Raw genomic sequence first — 23375 nt, 5'->3', positions numbered from 1 at the left:
TCATTTCCAAAAATTGATGCCTGCCTGGCCATCAGATAATACAGATGTTAATTCCCATAGGGAATTTAAAATATTTGTCCTGAATGAGTAAATTTATAGCACTGCTGGGGCTTCAAGTAGCCTATGCAGTGGCCTTCACGGTATGCACTAGCTTTGCGTCTTGGGTGGTGTGCTAAGTTCCAACTGATGAGCCTAACTTAGCACACGAGGGCGAAACGCAGGCAACCAAGAATGAGTTAGCTGGAAAATTTATAATGTCCAATAACGGACCATTATATTGGTATTATCAATCTTTCACAATTTACACAACACCCTCTCATGCTACTTGCCCCTTCCACAACACCCCCATGATCCTCCTTAGATACACCCCCTACTTTTTCCTTTCCCTCCCTCCCTCTAATAAGCACTCATTATTCCCACCCTTTTCTCTATTTATCATCTCCCATTCATTTATCAATCACCACGGCAAGCTGTTCGAGTTGAGCCTCACATTGTAATTTCTTTAAAATTTCTTCTTATTTTTTAATTTTTATTTGGTTTTATTATTTTATTGATTTAAATTATTTTTAAAATTCATATATCCGCTTTGAATTGTCGAAATTAAGTCCTAAACTGTTTTCCTAAGATTTCAATTACATCACCTTTTACTCTTTGGCCGGAGAAACAAATGCTTACAAGACCTGCATAGCAACAACTATACATAGTTGCATATCACAAGTTCAATTTCATAACGAGTTATCTTTCAAGTTTTCATATTAGAACAAGCCCTTTAACTCATTATCGATCATGTACGTCTTCATATGGGAATGCGGCATAACAGGATTGTACCAGACCAGCTTATGAACTTCAACTGGATTTGTTTTGGCACAAAATGGTGGTGTTCTTTTTACTGTGATCATTGTGTTATGAACATCAACTGGAATTGCTTCGGCATGAAATAGTGTTAATTTTTTGTCTGTGATCATTGTGTTATGTGTTTTTAGATCTTTATGACTTAATTTTTGCACTGCTTTACTAATTGGCTGATGATGACATTTCAAATGTGTTGAAACCAGTCCCAAATGAACAGGTTGTAACTTCTATTTGGTTCAACGTAATAGCAGAGTATTGAAAGGTGGATCCTTTCTTCTATTTAATATTCTATAAAATTCCTTCCATCGAGGGAGTAAAGTACGCATAAACAAATATTTCATATCACTCCGCAAGGTCCACGTGGTCTTTATGCAAATATGAACGTTACGGATATAGCTGCTTTGCCTGAACATATTTGAGATGATAAAAATACATTATCACTGCTATAAAATATATCTGCCATGAAAATTAACAAGTAGGCCTAGGTATTTCATTAATCTGGACTTGCAATAGGCTCGATTCCCTGTAGATCGGAAGATTCATTGTCTCTTGCATCACTAGAATCCTCTCCTAAATTACAACTTCGTCTCATTCCACGTTTAAAACACTTTTCACACAGGGTCTCTTCTACTCGGAGATTAATAGGACTGGTGGTGGATAATTCTTTTCGTGAAATGTAAACACTTGAAACAGACACACCAGCGAACACTGATGTTAGTTTTGCGATACAGTAAAACCTTGTTAATTTAAACTTTTTGGGACGCAAAAATCTGATTTCCAATGATGTGATATTGAATTAACTGCCAACTTGTGCTTCAGAAATGCCAACCCTTGCCATGTCACAAAATATTCAAGAACTGTTACTGCATGCAACTAACACTGATTCACAGTTTAAACTTTTCAAATGACATGGAATTTCTTTTTCCAAAAAGTATCCATAAGGTGCATTTACAGTATTCAAATGATGCACTTGAATAACTCGGAGACAAACATAACCTCACGCAATGAAAGAAAAAAACATGATTCAAAGATGAGGACAAATTATGCTGGCTCCCGTGTCCAAGTGCTTTAATGTTTGGATTACTGTACTGTTTGCAATTTTAGATGCCTTCTACTTGCACGGAAGGTACCCGATACCCTTAAAACATCGTGGCTTATCAAGCTTTCCTATGACAAGGGGAGGAAGTCTTTTGCTTCCGTCTGCATTGCAACATAGTACAGTGACCCCATCTAGTTTAAAAATGTCCGTTTTTGGCTATGCATAAAAAAAAATGTAGTTTCATTGGCATTGACAGTGTTATTTGGTGTGTACAAATTGATTATAATTATAATTATGAGCCACACTTTTTTGCTAATTGTCGGCATCGGCAGTATTTGCGGATTTTGCTTCTCCGCACACTGTGTGTTATGTGATTTTGTGGCGTTCCTTAAGACGCTAAATACAAAAGAATTATGATTTCACTTGAACTTAGCAACTATGAAACACACTGTCGACACACCAAAGTGAAAAAAAGGTGGAAAGCTACCCCTGCACGTTCCAGAAGACGCATTCTATCGTGACACGGAGAAAATTTGAATTTAAATTATTCTGTAAAATACTATTTTAAAAAATGTAAATGCAGTTTTAAATTAAAAGTCTGAATTGTTTTCCATCTAAACATGATATAAGGGGGCGGTTGTCTTCCATCTGCGGTTAGACAAAGCGTAACTGTACATCCAGCATCGAAAACTTGCCAACCTTAACGCAAATAAAACCTGCATCCCAATTTCGTGCCTTAATTTTTAAAATGTGGGGATTATTCGCGTAAATACAGTAGTATTTCTTTTCTTCTTCCTTAATACTAAGTTTAATTTTGATGATGTAATGATCAGAACCAGTATCAATTTCCTGATGAAAAAATTTATCCATACAAACATGGTCTAATTACCATTCCCCTTTTCTCCAATCAGGATGCTTCCAAGCCATGAGTTTATTAGATTTATATATATAAGAAAACATCCAAAGTATCCAATAATACTGGCCTGTGGGACCCCCCCCCCCTCTTAATTATTACAGGATCAGATAATGCTTCACTTACTCTAATTCTCTGAGTTCTATTTTCTAGAAATTTAGCCACCCGATCAACCTTTTTTTGTCCAGTCCAATAGCACTAATTTTCTTCAGTAATCTCCTATGACCTACTCTGTCCGGCCCCGCGGTGTAGGGGGCAACGTGTCCGGCTCCGGGTTCGATTCCCGGCCGGGTCAAGGGTTTTTAAATTGAAAATGATTAATATCCCTGGCCTGGGGACTGGGTGTTTGTGTCATCCTTTACGTTCCTTTCCTCACATTTAACACTCTACACTTCCGCAATTCCAATTACACGCAGGTTCATTATCATATGGTGCAAGGAGGGGCAAAAGATCTCTATAGGTCGACGCCCCGAACAAATAGCATTTAAAAAAAAAAGATCTACCCTATCAAAAGCCTTGAATAGATCAATAGCGATACAGTACATTTGACCTGAATCCAAAATATCTGCTATATCTTGCTGGAATCTTACAAGCTGAGCTTCACTGGAACAATCTTTCCTAAACTTAAACTGCCTTAATATAATCAGAAAGAATGCTTTCCCATAGCTTTCAAACAACACATGTCAAGCTGATTGACCTGAAATTATCTGCTTTATGTTTGTCACCCTTTCCCTTGCATACTGGGACCACTATTGCAACTCTCCATTCATCTGGTATTGCTCCTTCATGCAAACAGTAATAAAATAAATATTTCTATATCCCACTCCATATATCACCAGAAATCTTGTCAATCCCAGCTGCCTTTCTATCTTTCAACTTTTGTATCGATATGTAAATGTCTTTATCACCATGGGTACTTTTCAGTAATTCACCAGTATTTAGTCGCCTCCTCTATCTGGAGATTATCTTTATTTATTTATTTATTTATTTATTTATTTATTTTGTATCAGTGTGTTGAAAAAAAAAAAATCTTTATATCCAACTACCTTTACATATGCTGAGTGAATACTTCTGTCTTCTGTATGTCCTCACATATACACTCTCCTTGTTCATTAATGATTCCTGGAATATCCTTCCTGGAATCAGTTGCTGTCTTAGATTATCTATACATATCCTTTCATTGCTTCCTAAAATTCAAATGGCTGCCAATTATGTTTGACATCATGTTATCCTTAGCTGACTTTTTTTGCTAAATTCAGTTTCCTAGTAAGTTCCTTCAATCTGTCCTTAGTTCCACAACCATTCCTAACTCTTTCTAATCTGCACCTACTTCTTAATAGGTTTATTTCTCTATTTCTCTATTTTAGTATATAGGTTCTTATCATTTTTATCAAACTCCTCAACAATTGCCTTAGACCATCCCATAGGCTGTTTACATTTTTATTTACCATTTTCCATTGATCGTAACTGCTTCTTGAAAATTCCCCTATGCCTCTCTTATCAACCATAATGGTCCTACGTTTACAACTTTCCTTTCTATTGCTTTTATTTTTAACTATGACAAAAACAGCTTCATGATCACTTATACCATCTATCACTTCAGTTTCTCTATAGGGGCTGATGACTTATATGTTAGACCTCTTTAAACAAGCAGCATATATTCATCATCATCATCATCATCATCATCATCATCATCATCATCATCATCATCATCATCATCATCATCATTTCTCTATAGAGATCTGGTTTTAGTACCATGTCTAGAATATTTTTCCCTCTAGTTGGTTCTGTCACTTTCTGGTTCAGCTGTCCTTCCCATATTAACTCACTAACCATTTTTTGGTCCTGCTTTCTGTCATTTGCACTACCTTCCCAGGTAACATTTGGTAATTCAGATCACCCACTAGAATAACGTTCCTTTCTGTGTCATTCCCCAAATAACGGATAATTCTGCATCAGTGTCAGTGCCAGGCCTCCCAGGTCTGTACACCCCAAAAGCACACAGCTGCCTATTATCTTTAGAGATAAGTCTTACACCTAGAATTCCATTTTCTCATCCTTAACTTTTTTGTAGCTTACAAATTCTTGTTTCACCAGTCTGAATACTTCCCCTCCTATCGTTCCTAACCTGTCCCTATGACAAATACTCCAGTTCTAGGAGAAAATTTCTGCTTCCATGATATCATTTCTCAGCCAGGATTCAATTTTTATTAAAACATCTGGTAAATATATGTCTCATAAATTACTTAATTCTATTCCTTTCTTTACATTATTTCTACAGTTTAACACTAACAATTTTATGTCATACTTAATTGACTTCCTGCTTCCAATACTGTCATCACTGCTCCGTAGTCCACCCTGTTTTCCTGAATATACCTCCCAATAACTCACCTAAACAAACCCTGTAACTTATACATATCATTGCGATTCAAATGAAAAATTAAAATTAAATTAATTACATTGATTCGACTGGGTCAGGGATGGAATGAATGAAGGCCCCATCTAGCGGCGAGGATAGGAATTGTGCCAGCTGCTGAAGCCTGTCGCACTCCTCTGGGGCAATGATTAATGACTGACACATGAAATGATATTGGAGAGTATTGCTGGAATGAATGATGACAGGGTAAACCGGAGTACCCAGAGAAAAGCATGTCCCGCCTCTGCTGTGTCCAGCACAAATCTCACATGGAGTGACCGAGATTTGAACCACAGAACCCAGCGGTAAGAAGCTGGTGCGCTGCCGCCTGAACCACGGAGGCTCAAAGTAATACATTAATTTAATTAAATTAAGACTGATAAAATATTAAATCAGAGGAAGATACAATAACATGTGCTCATTCTTTTTTGAGTGACTATACATGCATTTTCATGCATAATCATTATGCTGATTTATTATATTTGTTTGAAAGTGTCCTCTTTTTCATGTTGCACAATATGGTAACCCTGCACTAGATGGCATTACTGCTGCCATTATCCTAAAACTAACCCAGGGGTGTGCCTGAAAAGAGCTGCACAACCTCGGGATGAGGACACAAGTTTACTATTACCCATCAATGATGAGTACGACAGCTAGTTTATAATAAACTAGCTGATGTACCCGTGCTTCGCTACGGTATTCTACACTGTATACAGAATTCTAGGTTAGGTAGTGTACACGTTGTGAGCAAGACTATGAAATTGCATAGCTCTTAACGTTACCCTAGAAATGCGACTGGGAAGTCACCAAACATCCTTTCTCATATAAGACTGTGTTAGGGAATTTTCACTGTAATGGTAGACCCGCTTGCATAGCATCAGTCACAATGAGGTTGAGGAGTTTTCATTATAATGGTAGGCACTTGCTCTCCACCTGCCTTTTTACATCCTCAGTGGTTTTCCCAACTGAAATGAACATAGGTCATTACAATGACGTCAGGAGGAATGGCGAGATTAAAAACAATGCTTCCACATGAAATACTCGATCAAATGAAAAACCACACATTTTTTTCACTTTTAACGAACAGTACTAAGCTGCCGATCTAACAGTCCAAAGTTCCAGAGCTGGAATGACCAAGCCACAGACAGCCGTGAGCCGTGAAAACTCTTTGTCCCTTTTCGGCGGGGAGGGGGTCGAATAGCGGCGAATCCCAGGGCAAAAACTATGTCCTTGTACTAATCGGTTTCCTAGGAGTACCCGATGAGTCGGAAAGTATCAATTCACTACGATGGCGGCGGAAAAATCTATCTGACTTGGAGGCAAATTTTTCCTCCAAGCCAGAGGAGAAACCCCCTCTTCACTGCTAATTTGGAATAAAATGAATGTAGAATCTAATACAAGTGAAGGAGGAAGAAGCTTTTCTTATGAAACGGCTCTTTTTAGGGTTGAATTTATTTTGTGAATTGTGGTGCTATAATTTGGAATAGGCCTAAACTGTTATTCTAAACCAGGTCATACAACTACTCTACTAAGTGAGCCTCTGCCTTAAGTATGCCCACTGCTCATTCAAAACAGCGCGTCAGAGTAGGGATCAAATAGCCTGAATACTATGATGAACCAGTGTGTCACGAACCAGCTGTATCAGAAAATCTATGAACCAGAGGGATGGCATACTAAAGAAAGTTTTGTAACTCCCTGGCTATTTCCCGCCAGTATTCAGTCAGGTATTATACTGTGTACACAGCGGTAATCCCATTTATCGGAGTTGAGAGGCAGCACAAGAGACAAAGAACATCACAACAAACAATGGTCAGTGTAATGTTATTGTTGATCAATGTTATGCGTTTTTGATATTGTAGGCTTTCACATTTAGTTTTCTTCCAACTCTCAAATACCACTCTTATAATAGTCGATACGGTAAAACTGAATCAAACATAAATAACTGGAAATTGTATTCTCTATAACGTTTATGTAGTTCTTTTCGATAGGACGAATAATATAGGTATTTTAAAATTACATTTTAGGTACCTTCCCCTGAACTACAATTTCATCCAGGGTGAATAGCTTAGACTGCAGTTTCTTATTCCCCGACTTTATATACCGATTTTCATTAAATTATGTTAACCCATTTTCTCCTGAATCGGCATCGATATGGACAAATTCACGAATATCTGTGTTATTATAGCCGGTACGGTAAAATGTATAAGACATAAATGGTCGGAAATTTAATTCTATATAACTTTGATTATGTAGTAATTATCGATATGACCACTAATAATATAATTATTTGAGAATTACATTTTAGGCCTTCTACTAAACTACCATTTCACTCAACGTGAATTAAACGATTTATACTTTAGATTGGAGCGATTTATTCCCTGACTCTTCATACCAATTTTCAATGAGATAAGGACCACTAATAATGTAAATATTTAAGAATTGAGTTTTAGGCCTTCCCTAACCTCCTCTGTCCGTATGTAGCATATGCTCTACATGTGGTTTTCTTTACTTATATTAATACAAAACAATTTAAAGCAAAAATAATAATGGTAGGAAAGTCAACTCTGAGTCCTGATGTAGCATATATGCTACACGTCATAAAACAACTTAGTGAAACATACTACATTCTTTGGAAAATTTCAAAAATTTATTTGAGAAAACTATAATCCATCGAGTGCAAAAACAAGCTCAGGACTGAAGAGGCTAAACTACCATTTTACTCAGCGTGAAAAAAATTATTTATGGCCTAAATTGTAGCAACTTACTCCCTGATTTCGCACACCAATTTTTATTAAGATAGCACCACTAATAACATAAATATTTGAAAATTAAATTTTAGGCCTTCCCCTAAACTACCATTAAGATAGCACCACTAATAACATAAATATTTGAAAATTAAATTTTAGGCCTTCCCCTAAACTACCATTTCACTTAATGTGAATTAAACGATTTATAGTCTAGATTGTAGCGACTTATTCCCCGACTTTGTATACCAATTTTCATTAAATTCTCTGTAGCCGTTTTCTAGTGATGCGTGTACAGACAGACAGACAGACAGACAGACAGACAGACAGACAGACAGACAGACAGACAGACAGACAGACAGACAGACAGACAGACAGACAGACAGACATTACGGAAAAGTGAAAAGTGCATTTCCTGGTTACTGAGGACATAACCGATACAGAAATACCATTATTTTCAAATTCTGAGCAATGTACAGACAAAACTCTTATTTTATATATACAGATGTTTGTTAGAAGACCTTACCATATGTGTATTAAAAGTACATTGATATTTTTAGCCTATTTTAGGAGTGTGTTTCTCTAATAATATCTAAATGACTGGAGAAACTTCAATGAGGTTTTAAAGTAATAATTTTGCCTAGTAACTCAAGAACATTTCTATTCTATTCTAGTAAAGCAAACATGTGTATTGCTGGATGTCCATTTCTTTGCACTTTCATCATTTTATTCTTTAGTAGATGAAACATGAAGTTGTATTCTGCTTACTTCTGTCCAAGAATTATCCTGCTGTCCAACTCATTGGCTGAATAGTCAGCATAATGGCCTTTGGTTCAGAGGGTTCCGGGTTTGATTCCTGGCCGGGTTGGGGATTTTAACTTTCATTGGTTAATTCTAATGCCCCAGGGGTTGGGTGTTTGTGCTGTCCACAACATCCCTGCAACTCACACACCACACATAACACTATCCTCCACCAGATGGCAGATGCTGCCCACCCTCATCGGAGGGCCTGCCTTACAAGGGCTGCACTCAGCTAGAAATAGCCACACAAAATTATTATTATCCTGCTTCTGAACTTGATAATCTGAATAAGAATTTTGAAATCTGACAAATATTGAGGACACATCTACTAAAACATACTAATTCAATCTATAGAGTCTAACCTAAGTGGTCAATTGGCATGGATATCCTTGTTTACAACCAGTAATTTGCTTTCCTGCTGTCCGCTGCCAGACAACAGACTTGCATCAAGATGCTGCAGAATTACATCTGTACACAGGAAACAACCCAAATTTTTAGGGAGCGGTATAAAACTGTATTACAGAATCCACTTAATATCTACAGTAGAAGTCCGCTGTAACGAGTATGGCATATAACGAGCACTCCGTTATAACGATAACTTTTGTCCGCCCCTTCGGAATCCCTATATTAAACTGTGTATTATCCTTCGGTTACAGCGAGAGAGCTCTATCACTGACGTATCCATTATTGCGAGCTATTATGCGCGCTCGATTTTTCTGTCGCCGATACTTATATGCACTCAGTCATACTGCATGCGATCGATCATCTTCGGTACCGTATCGTTTTCTCGCTATGCCCACCAGCGAGCACTCTCATCGACATTCGAAGGCAATGTCGGAGTCGATTAGTAATACCTGTCGACTGCTCTTCCGCAAGGAAACGAAAGAGGAGAACATGTTTTGGTAAAAAATGCGTAAATAACGTGTCCGATAACCGTTGTTAACTCGTTAAAGATAAACACTGAATAAACCATTGCTTAATTTTAATGCTAAATACAGCAGTTAAGTAAGAATGAGATAGGCCTACACCTCAAGAGATGGCAGAGTGCGTCACTGATTACGAGGTTAGTTCATATATTCGAGCGTCCGTTAAATTGCGGAAAGGCTATTATCATGTAAATTTATGACGAGAAGGTTATCATTTCTCTACTGGTGCTTGAAGTATGTTTTCATCATAACTACATATAGTACAGTTAAGATAGGTGGCACTATTTGAATAACAAAACTGAAACGTTTGCCACAAAGTGCGATCGATCATCTTCGGTACGGTATAGTTTCCGCGCTATGTGCATTTGCGAACTCTCTCGTCAACACTCAAAGGCGATATTGGAGTCGATTAGTAATACCCGCCGACTGCTGTTCTCTAAAGAAAATTCAAAATGAAAGAGGATAACACGTTTTCGTAGTAAATACGTAAATAACGTAGCCGATAGCAGTTGTTAACTCGTTAAAAATAAAGGCTGAAGTAAACGATCTCTTAATTTTAATGGCATACCATATACTGAAATTAAGTAAAAATGTGATATACCTCAAGATACGGCAGGGTACGTCACTGATTTCAGAGGATAGTTTACATTTTCTCGCGTCTAATTAAATTTCGGAAAGCTATGCCCATGTCAATTTTTAGCGAGGAGGTTATCATTTCTCTACATACATTTCAAATAGGTTTTCATGATACATATACGGTTAGGTTAAGTGACGCCGTTTGAAGAAGAAAACTGAAATGTTTGCCACAGAAGCCTCTGGAGTGATACCATATTTCTCCAAATCCAAGACGACATTTTCTTTTCTGAATCTCATGTGAAAAATCAAGGGTCGTTTAGCATTCGCGGCCTGGTAGTAATGAACACCACTGGCAACTACCGCCGTAACCACGCTGTTTCTTTTCACCCCCGTGCACGCACACACAAAACTCATTGACAATAAACGACCGCCTCTTTATCATACATCACTAGCCGCGGCCTACGTGCCTATGTGTAACGTCACTAGATCTCGGGAAATAGTGAAGAGAGAATGACATTCTATTATCCTCCATAAAAATGTTTCTGAAATCTGCAGAATGGCATCAAAACACGCGAGCTTTCGAATTCTTAGAAAGACCACGGCTACTCAGTAGCAGAGTTATAACGCATCTGCTGTACCTGACGCTTAGTAAAATTAAGTTTTATAGACAGCAGGAATATTTTTCGTGATGGATCTTTGCATTGTAAAGATACGTAGAACAGGTATTGCTGGCAAATTTTCAACGGGCTCTCGTCAATGTTATGATGCCAATTTTAAGTTCATGGCTATTAAACACTCGAAAATGTGTAATAATTGTGTAGTCGCAAGAAAATACGGCATAGGCCTAACTACAGCCAATATTCGACGTTACCATGAAGACAAAGATAGCTTAAAAATGTGTAGGGGAGAGTGGGGCAGTTTCATACACATTCTACCTATTAACACTTAAGAAGATTTAGTGGCTGTATTTTGCAATCTAAATGGCTAAAAACAAGTGTTACACAAACATTGTCATATTAGAAACAAGTTGGACTTTTGTAATTACTCATTTAGTTAATTCCTATAAAACAATTTAAAAATATTTATAAACATGTAATTTGTATGAAAGTACCCCGACATGGGGCAGTATCATACATTGCAGGGGCACTTTCATACATGTTCTACAATATTGACAAAACATGATTTTATACATACAAAAACACCACTAGCCTATCCTAAACTGAATTCAGTCAGATCTACAGAAAAAGTTAAGGAAATTGCTCGAGCTGTTCCTCCAACCATGGTAGGCTGTGGAAATTTAGTGTAAACATCAGCCTGAGAAATTTCACCGACATCTTTCTTTTCATGGAAAACAATTTTTTTTTTATAATTTGTACGTGAAAAGTTTGAGAAACTCTGAATCATTCATTTTCTCATCAACTTGACAAACAAAGTATTTCTTTGTTCTTTTTGTTGCAAACTCAACCAGAACAAAGTCATTAAGCTCAATATCACTGCTTTTATCAAGCAGCGGTAAGTCAACATCTTGGTCACTAAACTCAAGTTCACTTTCACCACATGTTACAGCAACACTTTCTTCACTGCTTGAAGAATTGAAGCCTACAGATTCCTTGCCAGATTTAAATAATTTTCGTCTAGGGAGATTCGAGGATGTCATCTTGTTTAACTTTCTTTTCGTTTTATTCTTAAGCTTCATCATTTCCTCCAATCTTTCTTTTTCAAGAGTGGTGGTAGTCAGAATTCTTGACTTTCCTTTAGCTCGTCCAGTGTCTTTAAGTGTTATAGGATTTGCTTTGGGGTAAGGGTGGATATATTCTGGTGTAATTGTAGGTTTTTGAGGGTTGCCTTGGAATTGGGTGTTGGCGTGGAAGTGGGAGAAGCTGAAGTGGGTATGTTACTGGATGGTTCTTGGACATGACTTCCTCATGATGGGCAGGATCTGAAGATGTAGAAATTTTTGTGCAATCCTGTGGAGGGCATGAGCGATCTGTTGTCAAAGATGCAGCAAAGTCTTTGTCAGTAAAGACAAAACAATTTGGAGACCAAAGTCTGGTCTTCCTGAATGAAGACACAATGTTGATCTTGAAAAATGACTGACTGAATGGTACATTTGTCAGTTATGGTATGTTATAAATTGATATGGTCCTTCCTGGATTTTCATAGATCCATGTATTAAATGCTTGCCTGCATCTGGTCTTTAATGGACCAAATTTGTCGAACAAGACAAGTACGGGATCATCCTTAGAAGACTTGCATCTCTTTTGGAGATGCTTGATGATTTCAAGAAAAGATGTTCCTGCAACCCAGCCCAGGCCTAGGAGCCCCAATTATATCCTTTTTGCTTTAAAAATAGATATAAGGGGATGTATGAAAGTGCCCCAAACCATTGTATGAAAGTGCCCCATAGGCAGTTATTTTACTAATCTTGCCATCTGGCTTTTCATAAGTTATGGAGACTACTGTAACTTATACATAAGTTGCAGTGAAGAGTGTAGTATGATGTGAAACTTATTTCAGAATCAAACACAGTGAATCAAAAGACTTACCTAACTATTTCACAGCATGAAGATTTTTTAAAAAATCACCAAAATTAAACTTTTCAGCACAGCTTCTCGTCAACAGATGCTATGATGCTACAACTTGCACAGGAAGTAGATGAAGTCAAAAGGAGTTAATAAGAATAAAAAAGATGGCACTCTCTACCCTTAAAGGTGGGAAATTTAAAACTGTATGAAACTGCCCCTGTATGAAACTGCCCCACTCTCCCCTACTGCACAAAAAATGCATTCAGTGGCCCGCAAGAAGGACGCTTTAAAGAAGTCGAAGATAAAATTTGTGAGGTATGTGCACAAAAATGCAAGGGCGGAATTGCCATACCGTGGCGCAATAAACTCCTTCGTTGACTTTCAAAGTCCACGATTAAGATCTATACTTTGCTAGCCGCTGAAGTTGGCCAAATCCAGCAAGCAAGACTTGCGTGTAGCGACAGCCAGTTATATTCGACGTTGAGTGAAAGAATATTATTTTCGTGATTGTCGTATTGTAGAGTCACGTGGAATATGTATTGCCCGCAAATTTTCAATGAGTTCCCTTCGATATTATGATGCCAATTTTAAGTTAATGGTTATTAAACCCACTGAAATAAAGCGTAATTGTACAGCCGCAAAAACACGGCATAACTAAAGCCAATGTTCGACGTCTACAAATAGTCTAAAATGCGTACTGTATAAGAAAGACATTCATATGATTTAACAAAGTACTTATTAAGGCTCATTAAAAATTTTTAAAGGATAAAGTGGGGGTCGTCTTGGATTCGGTGAAATACGGAAATATAGTTTTTTCAGAATTAAATTAAACACACACTTGCACGTAGTATCGGATTTCGAAAAACAACAAACAAGTAAGCCGCAGTGTGGATATTATCTGTTAAAACTCAAGTTCTGAACAAACTGAAATGTCGTATGGCTTTTAGTGCCGGGATATCCCAGGATGGTTTTGGCTCACCAAGTGCAGGTCTTTCTATTCGACTCCCGTAGGCGACCTGCGCGTCGTGATGAGGATGAGCTGATGATGAAGACAACACATACACCCAGCCCCCGTGCCATTGGAATTAACCAATTAAGGTTAAAATCCCCGACCCGGCCGGGAATTGAACCCGGGACCTTCTGAACCAAAGGCCAGTACGCTGACCATTTGGCCAACGAGTCAGACAAACTGATTGCCATAAATTCCCGATTTTGACAAAATTGGATATAATGACAATCCGTTACAGCGAGTGAATTTTTCGCCGTTATGAATTCTCGCTACAACAGACTTCTACTGTATTTGAAATTAGCTCATTATCTATGTTTACTTGCTTGAAGTGTCAGAATTATCATAGGATATAAATCATAGGATATCATAGAATTATCATGATCACTTGGTGTCTGTCATCCTTGTTCTCAATTTCAGAACCAAAGTCTTTCGTATGAACATTCAGTATGGATTCATAGTCTGCATTTTGTTCACTTGAATGTTTGCATCAGACATGCTAAATATACACAAGAATGACTCAAACAAGCCTGCCTATCAAACACACCTTGTCTGCAGGCACATACTTTCCTGCTCACTTCACAGCTGAGAGCGAACGATAACGTAGCCACAGATTATGTAAGAACGCGATTGTGTTATCAATGCCTTAAAAGAAGAGCTCTTGACTTATGCTCATAACTAGTACATTTTATGCTTACTAGAAGCATACAACAGTTTTCTGGTGAAGTCACAGCTCGCTGGAATGGTGGTTTCTATTTTTAGCCACAGTGAAAACATGCGTCTGTAGATTCTCCTAATTTCATCAGTCTATCAGCCTATGTGCCTATAGTTTCTATGGGCAGTGTCTCCAATGTGTTAAAAGAAGTCAGACCAAGAAAATGCCTGGTTGTTGGTCAGAAAGACCATCGACTTTGAAAAATTGATTGCTACTAGGGGAGGATTTTTTAATATGGGATAGTTTTCAGGAAAATTTTTCACTGTATATACATAGTTAAAATCTTTACCTGATTCCTTTTTTGGGCGTTATCTTTTTATTCAAAGACTGTTCTTCTACAGGAAGTGGGTTACAGTTGGAATCCAAAACACATTCACCATCTGAAAAATAAAAGTAGGTATGTGACTTAACTATTACTATGTTATCAACACAATCTTTGAATTGCATTTTCAGTTGCCACTCATGTTCTGATTACTAGTTACAACAAATAATAGGTACCAATATATAAATAAATTACAATGGTCAACTAATCAGACTTATGTGATACAATCCAATTTTTAACAAATTAGCAATGGTAATGTTATTATTTCCCTGATTCCTACACTGTTCCGTGCTAACCTACAACTGCTAGAAGCAATGCTTTGGGCTCTTTTCTGGTTTGCCTTTGTGGCTTTTGCTTTCATTTCATCTACAGATTCAAAACATGCTGCTCCAAATGTAGACTTTGAAAATAAAAATGTCACAAGAGAGAGTAGGTTGTATGTTCTACGGATTTTGTGCTTAACCAGAAATATTCTGCCATCAGAGAGCAATGTTACATTGAAGAAATCATGTGCTCTTCATCCATATTTCTAATATTTTTATTCTGTTCATGAAGTGTCAAAAATCCCCTTATAACCGTCAACCTGTATAATCCTTTCATTTTCATGTCTTTATACAATTTCAATCTTATCCTACACTTCCTACATCCAGAGAGACAATCTGTCAAATAAGGCTTTATCAAGTATGGATGTCTCCTTCTCTGATGAAACCAAGAAGCAGATATCAGGTGGTGGGACATAAAAGAAATGGACGTAAAACTAGGACTAATGAGGTGACAGCCCATCTATGTGAAAACGGCAGTATATGGAGTTTGTTCTTATCCTTTTAGGTTTAGATGTTTGTCGTTTCCTATCCGTCCTGGGGTTCTACCTTTTCACACTAACCTGTCACTGTGTTGATCCTGGCATATTGCTGCTTATAAATGTAGACCATACAAATTATGAATTAAACTAAAAATTAATTTCGGTCCTTTAAGATTTTTATTTGGCATGAGGAGTGTCATAACATACAAATTGGTGGCTTTGATTCATTTTAAGCAAGCTATTGGATATTTTATTACGTGGTCTCCAAAGAATGATCTGGATCCTTTATACAGTTGCTGTGAAATAATAAAATAATATGAAATATAATATAAAATAATATTTGAAAAAACAGCTTGGAAGTGTAATGGTTCATGGAGGAGAGAGTAGAGGTCACTATTCCGCTCCACTCACTTTTGCCATGGCCACAGGAAATAGGCCCAGTTTTATGGCCAGATGCCTTTCCCTATGTATAGGGAAGTACTAATACATGTTTCTATGGTGGTTTGTACCATGATGTGTTGTATGTAAATGAAAAAAAAAGAAGTCCCTGAGCTACTAAAAGAATTAGCCAGACAAAATTAAAATCACTGAACCGGCCAGAAATCAAACCCCGGACCCTCTCAACCAAAAGCCAGTATGCTGACAATTCTGCCAAGGAGCTGAAAATTCTACAAACCTTCAAACTAAATTCTTCAACAATCTACTATTTTAAGTTTGCAGTAACATTTTCTTTTTCTTCCTTATTAAGAAACCACTTAATAATGTGTATGGCCTTGATCTTGGAGCTATTTCTCTTACAATCTACAGTCGTAACTAGTAAATTCCTAGGGAACTCTTTTCCTTCTCCCCTTAATGGAAAATTACATTGTACATCATCTTATTTATGCCTTTATCTTTCTCTTCAAAGTGCTTATTTTTTCTTTCTTCTTCTGATATCATGGGTGTAATCTGTGTTATACATGAGGACTTGGTCCAGTTTTATGACTGATACCTTTCCTGATGCCAATAATATTATTATACAGTAAAACCTCGTTAAGACGTTTCTGCAGGGGACAATAAAAAAGAAAAACTGTGTTAAGCGAGAAAACGTACTACTGAATATACAAATAAAAACTATCCAACAGGGATACGGAAACACCCGATACGATTTTTTCCGACGTACAGGCATTTTACGATGTGTACTCGCGGGTACAGTGAAAACCACATCTACCTTTCCTAAAGATGAGAGGAAAGTATTAAAAAGTGTGAAAAACATGAGATAACAAATATGAAAACCTTTTCCACTGGGGCTTATAAAATAACAAGTGCTCTGAAGGGTGTGAAAAATACCAAACAACAAAAATATGAAAACATGTGCGCGGGGGCTTATAAAAATATCAAAGTATTATTGCAGATCACACTCTATTTAAACAAAATGTTAGTAGAAGTCTTTTATTTCAGAACAGTGGGTTATAAAATGTTATTTTCTGGACATACACTTAGAAAATGAATTGGAGGTTACACTCGACCATGTGCGACATGCAGGAATGAATTTGGGCGCCACTTTGACCAACTCGAGTGACCAAGTCGAAACTCGAAGGTGCGAGTTCAACACTTGCGACCTCTGCGTGCTTTAAGATGCGGATGCCAGTCCACTTTCTGACAGATTTTAATTTTGACTTCATTACCAAGGAATTTCATGACTTTTTCCATATTTGTACAGTAACTAGGCTATCATAAAACCAACCAACCAACCAACCAACCAACCAACCGACCGACCAACCAACCAACCAACCAATCACTACTGATCTGCATTTAGGGCAGTCGCCCAGGTGGCAGATTCCCTATCTGTCGTTCTTCTAGCCTTTTCTTAAATTACTGCAAAGAAACTGGAAGTTTATTTGAACATCTCCTTGGTAATTTATTCCAACCCCTAACTCCCCTTCCTATAAATGAATATTTGCCCCAATTTGTCCTCTTGAATTCCAGTTTTATCTTCATATTGCGATCTTTCCTACTTTTATAGACACCACTCAAACTTATTCGTCTACTGATGTCATTCCACGCCATCTCTCCACTGACAGTTCAGAACATACCACTTAGTCAAGCAGCTCGTCTCCTTTCTTCCAAGTCTTTCCAACATTCCCAACATTGCAACATTTTTGTAATGCTACTCTTTTGTCGGAAATCACCCAGAACAAATCAAGCTGCTTTTCTTTGAATTTTTTTCAGTTCTTGAATCAAGTAATCCTGGTGAGGGTCCCATACACTGGAACCATACTCAAGTTGGGGTCTTATATGCCCTCTCATTTCCATCCTTACTACAACCCCTAAATATCCTCATAACCATGTGCAGAGATCTGTACCCTTTATGTACAATCATATTTATGTGATAACCCCAATGAAAATCATTCCTTATATTAACACCTAGGTACTTACAATGATCCCCGAAAGGAACTTTCACCCCATCAATGCAGTAAATATGCACCATGCTAGTCAATTTCACACATTTATGTTCCTAATCCAGATACAGGCTAATTGTTTCAGTGACAAATATTCTCTACACTTCACTGTACCACTCACCAAATAAAATTTTGACTTCCGAATGGAATGCGAAATACAAGCTATAGGCTCACTGTGTTATTCAGCAATCTCGCTGGTAATGAGCAAGGAAAACTGAACATTCCTGAGGCTACAGTAACGGCTTGCTCCCCGAAGGCGCAACTTATCCTGTGAAGTTTAGGAATTTAAGGCCATTTTCTGTAATCACTCAACTGTGGCGACGGCTCTTACCCGAGTTGGAAATCATGTTCCTTCCACAAGACATGACAAATAACATTTTCAGGGCTAGGAAAAATGTGTTCGTACTATGCGGTAATAGCAAAAATCCATGACACAATATGTGAGGTATTTTTATATAGATTCAATACGATGAGAATTGGGACTTCAATTTTACGACATGCTAAGCAGGAAAACGTGTTAATGAGGAATGCAATTACAAGGTTTCACTATTGGTTTAACATCATTCCACTGTCTCCCAGAAGACCAACCTCATGTTCACATCATGGAAGATGGGTAACGTCATGAAATAAGGAATTTTCTGTAGGGGCGAAATACAGTGGAGACATGGTGTGCCCTGGGACTACTGTGGTACCAGTGAAGCCCTTAGAAGAACCCTGAAAAAATGAGGCTAACGGCAGCCTGGTGAAGACGTTTCTGCCAAGTAGTATGGGGAGTGTGTCTCCAAAGGCTAGGGGAAGAAAACCTTGATCAAAAATTACCTGGCCCTCCTGGCTGGGGTTTACTCCTAGGGTCAACAACTCTATATAAAATAATTAAAAACTCTTTTGTTACGGAACCATGGGACAATAAAAGCTGGTCAGCTGTACCAGGTAAATGATCAAGGCAACGGAAAAGGAATATGAATTGGTATTTAGCAACATAACACGGACTGTGAGAACACTGGGTAAACCTGGAGTATTGGAAAACTTAAAGCAGGAATTGCAGAAATACAAAGTGACTGTAGCAGGATTCCTATAAGAGCTGAAATGGAAAGGAAATGGAATTCTAACTACTGGAGAGTACACAATGTTTTATAACTTTGGGGATAGAGCATAAGGTGGCATACGGCAGCTTTAAAACTGTTAGTGAAAGAATGTGTGGACTATGAATGAAAGCCTGTTTCTTCAATATATCCCATTTGAGATGGGAAAGGACCTCTTAAATGAGCAACTGGAGCAGGAACTAGCACTGGTAACACGGCATGAAGTTGAAGTGATCATGGGCAACTTTTATGCTATGGAAGGTAAGGAGAATGCTTTCCACAGAACAGGAGAAAAGGAGAGTCTCCATGAGACCTACAGTGATAGTATTAGACCGACTGATTTTTCAACAAAACACCTGGTTCCAAAGGAAAGACATAAGAAAAGTCACCTAGTGTTATCCTGATGGAGTTACAAAGAATCAAATAGACTCTATACTAATAGAAAGATGGCTTGCTTCAGACATGTGAAGTAGATAGTTGCAGAGGAGCACAAGTGGCATGAAATATAAACAAAGAGCAGCCTCCTACAGAGCAAGTAAGAGGGCAGCAGTTGTCATATTTGATGACTCCAAACTAAGAAAGAATGAAGATATAGCCCAGACATATAAAACAAAATGAGCACCAACCTCCATCAGACACAGAACAGGAAGGAAAAGAGCTCTGAGGAAAAACTGGGAATCATAACGTAAGAAAGACTGCTGAAAATGTGTTGGGATAAAAAAGAGGAACTAAGAGGACAGGTGTGGTTTGATGAATCCTGTAGGATTAAGACTGAAGAAAGGAATGAAGCCAGAATAAAAAGAAGAATGTTACAGAGAAGAACAAGGATTAGGTACTGTAGAGGAATACCAGCAAAAGAGAAGCTGATGAGGACTGCAGAAGAAAAGAGATTATCACAAAAATGGATTGATGAATTAGAGGAGAGAAACACTAATCAGGAGATAAGAATATTTTCAATGAGAGTAAAAGATAAAAAGAAAGGGTTTCGTCCTAGGTCTGCCTTTTACAGAGATGAGGAGGGAAACATAACTGGTGGTGAAGATAGGATGTAGGAATGAGGTAGAATATCTAGATCATGTGATGCAGGTATGAAACAGAGAAGAAATGAACAATAAAACAGTCCCAATGAAGACAGTTAAGAAAGTCAGGAACTCAAACACATTAAGGCCCCAGGAGAAAATCATACAACAATAGAAATGATAAAATTTTGAAAAGAGAAGCTTGTAGAGTATTTCATCATCATCATCATTTTTCTTTATCCAGCTGTAGCTGGGTAGGGGCAAATATGGTTCCTCTCCACTTTCTTCGGTCTTTCCACCACTCCTCCTCCAACACTGTGTCCCAGTCCAGGTTTCTTTCTATAATGCTGCGTTGGATGGTATCCTTCCATCTCAATCGTGGTCGTCCACGGCCTCTCCTTCCTTGGATTTGCATTTCCATCATCTTTTTTGGCATTCTTTCGTCGCTCATTCGCTTTATGTGCCCAAACCATCTTAGTCGGCTCTTCTCTATTCTATCATTCATTTTTTCCACTCCAATTTCTTCCCGGATTTTCTCATTCCTTATTTTGTCTCTTCTACTCTTCTGTATCATACTCCTCAAGAACTTAATTTCGGCTGCCTGTATTTGACTCTCATCCTTCTTTGTCATTGTCCAAGTTTCTGCTCCATAAGTTGTTATGGGTACGTAATACATCTTGTACATAGTATCCTTTGCTTCCGTTGGCACATCTTTGTCCCATAACTTGTTTCTTACACTATGATAGAAACAACTTCCAGCTTGAATCCTTTTACTAATCTCAGCATCCAGTCGAGCATTCTCCATTAATTCACTCCCCAGGTATTTAAACGTTTCCACTACTTCCAGGGGCTTGTCTACAAGTCTAATCTGACCTTTCCCTTCTTTCTCCCCTGTAGTCATAACAAGAGTTTTACTCTTTTCTACACTTATTTTCAATCCACATTCTTCGATCTTCCCATTCACCACTTTCAACTGTTCTTGAAGACAAATCACAATATCATCTGCAAATAACATCATGTTCATTTCTCTTCCTCCATATGCTGCTTTTGCTGTTCTCATGATGTCATCCATTACATTGTAAACAGGATTGGTGATAGAACACTTCCCTGTCTCAGCCCACTAGTTATTTTGAACCAACTTGTCCTGCCAACACAGTTTGCACGCAACTACAACATTCCTTATACAATGCCATGATCATTTTTATTAATCCCTGTCCAATTCCTTTTTGCACCAGACCATCCCAAACTTACATCCTGGGGACACTGTCATATGCCTTTTCAATGTCAATGAATGTCATCACCATATCATTCCCGTACTCCCAATGCTTTTCCATTAGTTGTCTCATAATGAAAATGGGCTCTATTGTTGACCTTCCACTTCTGAAACCAAACTGATTTTCCTGTATCTGATTCTCAAGCCTCAACCTTATTCTACTTTCCAGTATCCTTTCCATTATCTTATCAACATAGGATATTAGAGTAATTCCCCTGTAGTTCTTCAAAACTTTCTTATCACCTTTCTTGAAAATTGGGATGATTATTCCTTTTTGCCAATCCTCAGAGACCTCCTTATTCTACCATACATTCCTGAGAACCCGATATGTCCACTGCAGGCCTACAGCTCCAGCTGCCTTTATCATCTCCACTGAATTTCATCTATTCCAGCAATTTTTCCATTCTTCATCTTTTTTACTGCCATTTCAATTTCATTCATTGTAATTTCTTTATCCATTTTTTCATCAACTAATTTCCTTTCCTGGTCGTCCATTGAACTGTCATCCATTCTTATGTTCAGCAGATTCTGAAAATACTCACTCCATCTATTTCTTATTTCTTCTGGCTTTGTTAAAATTATGCCACCTTCATCCTTCACAAATCTGGTGTTTACTTGATCTCTCTTTTTGTTTCTTAAGATACCATACAGTAATTTCTTGCTGCCCTACGTATCATCTCTCGATTTCTGTGTGAATAAGGCCCAGCTTTTCCTCTTTTCTTCCTCCACTACTTTCTTGGCCAAATTCTTTGCCTCCACATATTTTCTTCTACTTTCTTCAGTCTTAGATGTTTTCCATGCTTTCCATGCCATTTTCTTTTCCTTCACTTTAATCTTTACCCTATCATTCCACCAGTGCGTTTCTTTGTCTTTCACCTTTCCTGATGTTCTACCACACACCTTTTCTGCACATCCAACCAGTGCTTCCTTAAATCTTTTCCATTCCTCTTCATCATTCCCCACCTCTGTCCTGGGTACCAAGGGTATTATTTCCCTTTAAAATTCTTCTTGTATGCTTTTCTCCTTGAACTTCCATACTTTAATTCTTTTCTCTCTTCTTAATTGGGGTTTTTCAATCTTTCCAACTTTCAATTTTCCTATCACAACTCTATGATTTCCACCAAAGGCTCCTTCAGACATGGCTGTTACATCTACAAGGTTCTTCTGGTGTTCTTTCTCTATGATTATATAATCAATCATGGTCTTTGTTCGTCTGTCTCCCCAACCATACCTTGTAATCTGACTGTTCTTCTTCCTAAACCAGGTGTTTCCAACAATCATTTGATTCTTCATGCAAAAATCCACCAACAACTCGCTTTCTGGATTTGCATTTCCATATCCAAAGGGCCCTACAACATCTTCCTTTCCTTGTCTTTCCATTCCAACTTGTGCATTTAGATCTCCCATCAATAGTACTTCCTGATCTTCTATCTGTCTCTCCACTTCCTCTAAGAAGTCCTCTAGATGTTCATCTATGCAACCAGTTTGTGGGGCATACAACTGAAATAGATCTTTGGCGCCATTTTCAAACTGATGTCTCATCATCATGATCCTATCGCTGATGTACTTCGTATATTCCACATATTCTTGGATTTTATCTTCTAAGTACGATGGCCACTCCATTTTTTGCTTCAGGTCCTCCACTGTAATACAGCCTGTATCCTTTTCTCAGAGGAATCTCCCCTGTACCCCTCTTCTTGGTCTAGCACAGTCCAAGTATGGCTATATCTTTCTCTATCATGAAGTCAACCGGTTCTTCTGTCTTTCCCGTCAGTATCAGTACATTTACTGTTGCAATTTTGATGTAGTTTGGTGCTAGTTGCCCATTTTTCACAGTTCCCCCAGCACCTGAAGAGCTGCGCGTCGCTTTTAGCAGGGGACGCCCTAACCTTTTCCGAGGCACCACATCTGCTTTGTTCATAT

At 38.0% G+C, this 23375-nt stretch overlaps 1 protein-coding gene across 1 annotated transcript in view; it reads right to left on the bottom strand.

Annotated features, from left to right (window-relative positions):
• The window catches only part of LOC136858306 (FAST kinase domain-containing protein 4), a 170652-nt gene that overhangs the window by 19447 nt on the left and 127830 nt on the right, over positions 1 to 23375 (bottom strand). The window contains exon 8 of the mRNA XM_067137747.2: positions 14803 to 14893. Within this exon, the coding sequence (XP_066993848.1) occupies positions 14803 to 14893 (91 nt within the window). The remainder of the gene's footprint in view (positions 1 to 14802; positions 14894 to 23375) is intronic.

The sequence above is a fragment of the Anabrus simplex genome, chromosome 1 (assembly GCF_040414725.1).
Source record: "Anabrus simplex isolate iqAnaSimp1 chromosome 1, ASM4041472v1, whole genome shotgun sequence".
Taxonomy (NCBI): Eukaryota; Metazoa; Arthropoda; class Insecta; order Orthoptera; family Tettigoniidae; genus Anabrus; species Anabrus simplex.
The sequence above is the reverse complement of the archived record's forward strand: the minus strand, read 5'-3'. Positions and strand labels throughout refer to the sequence as shown.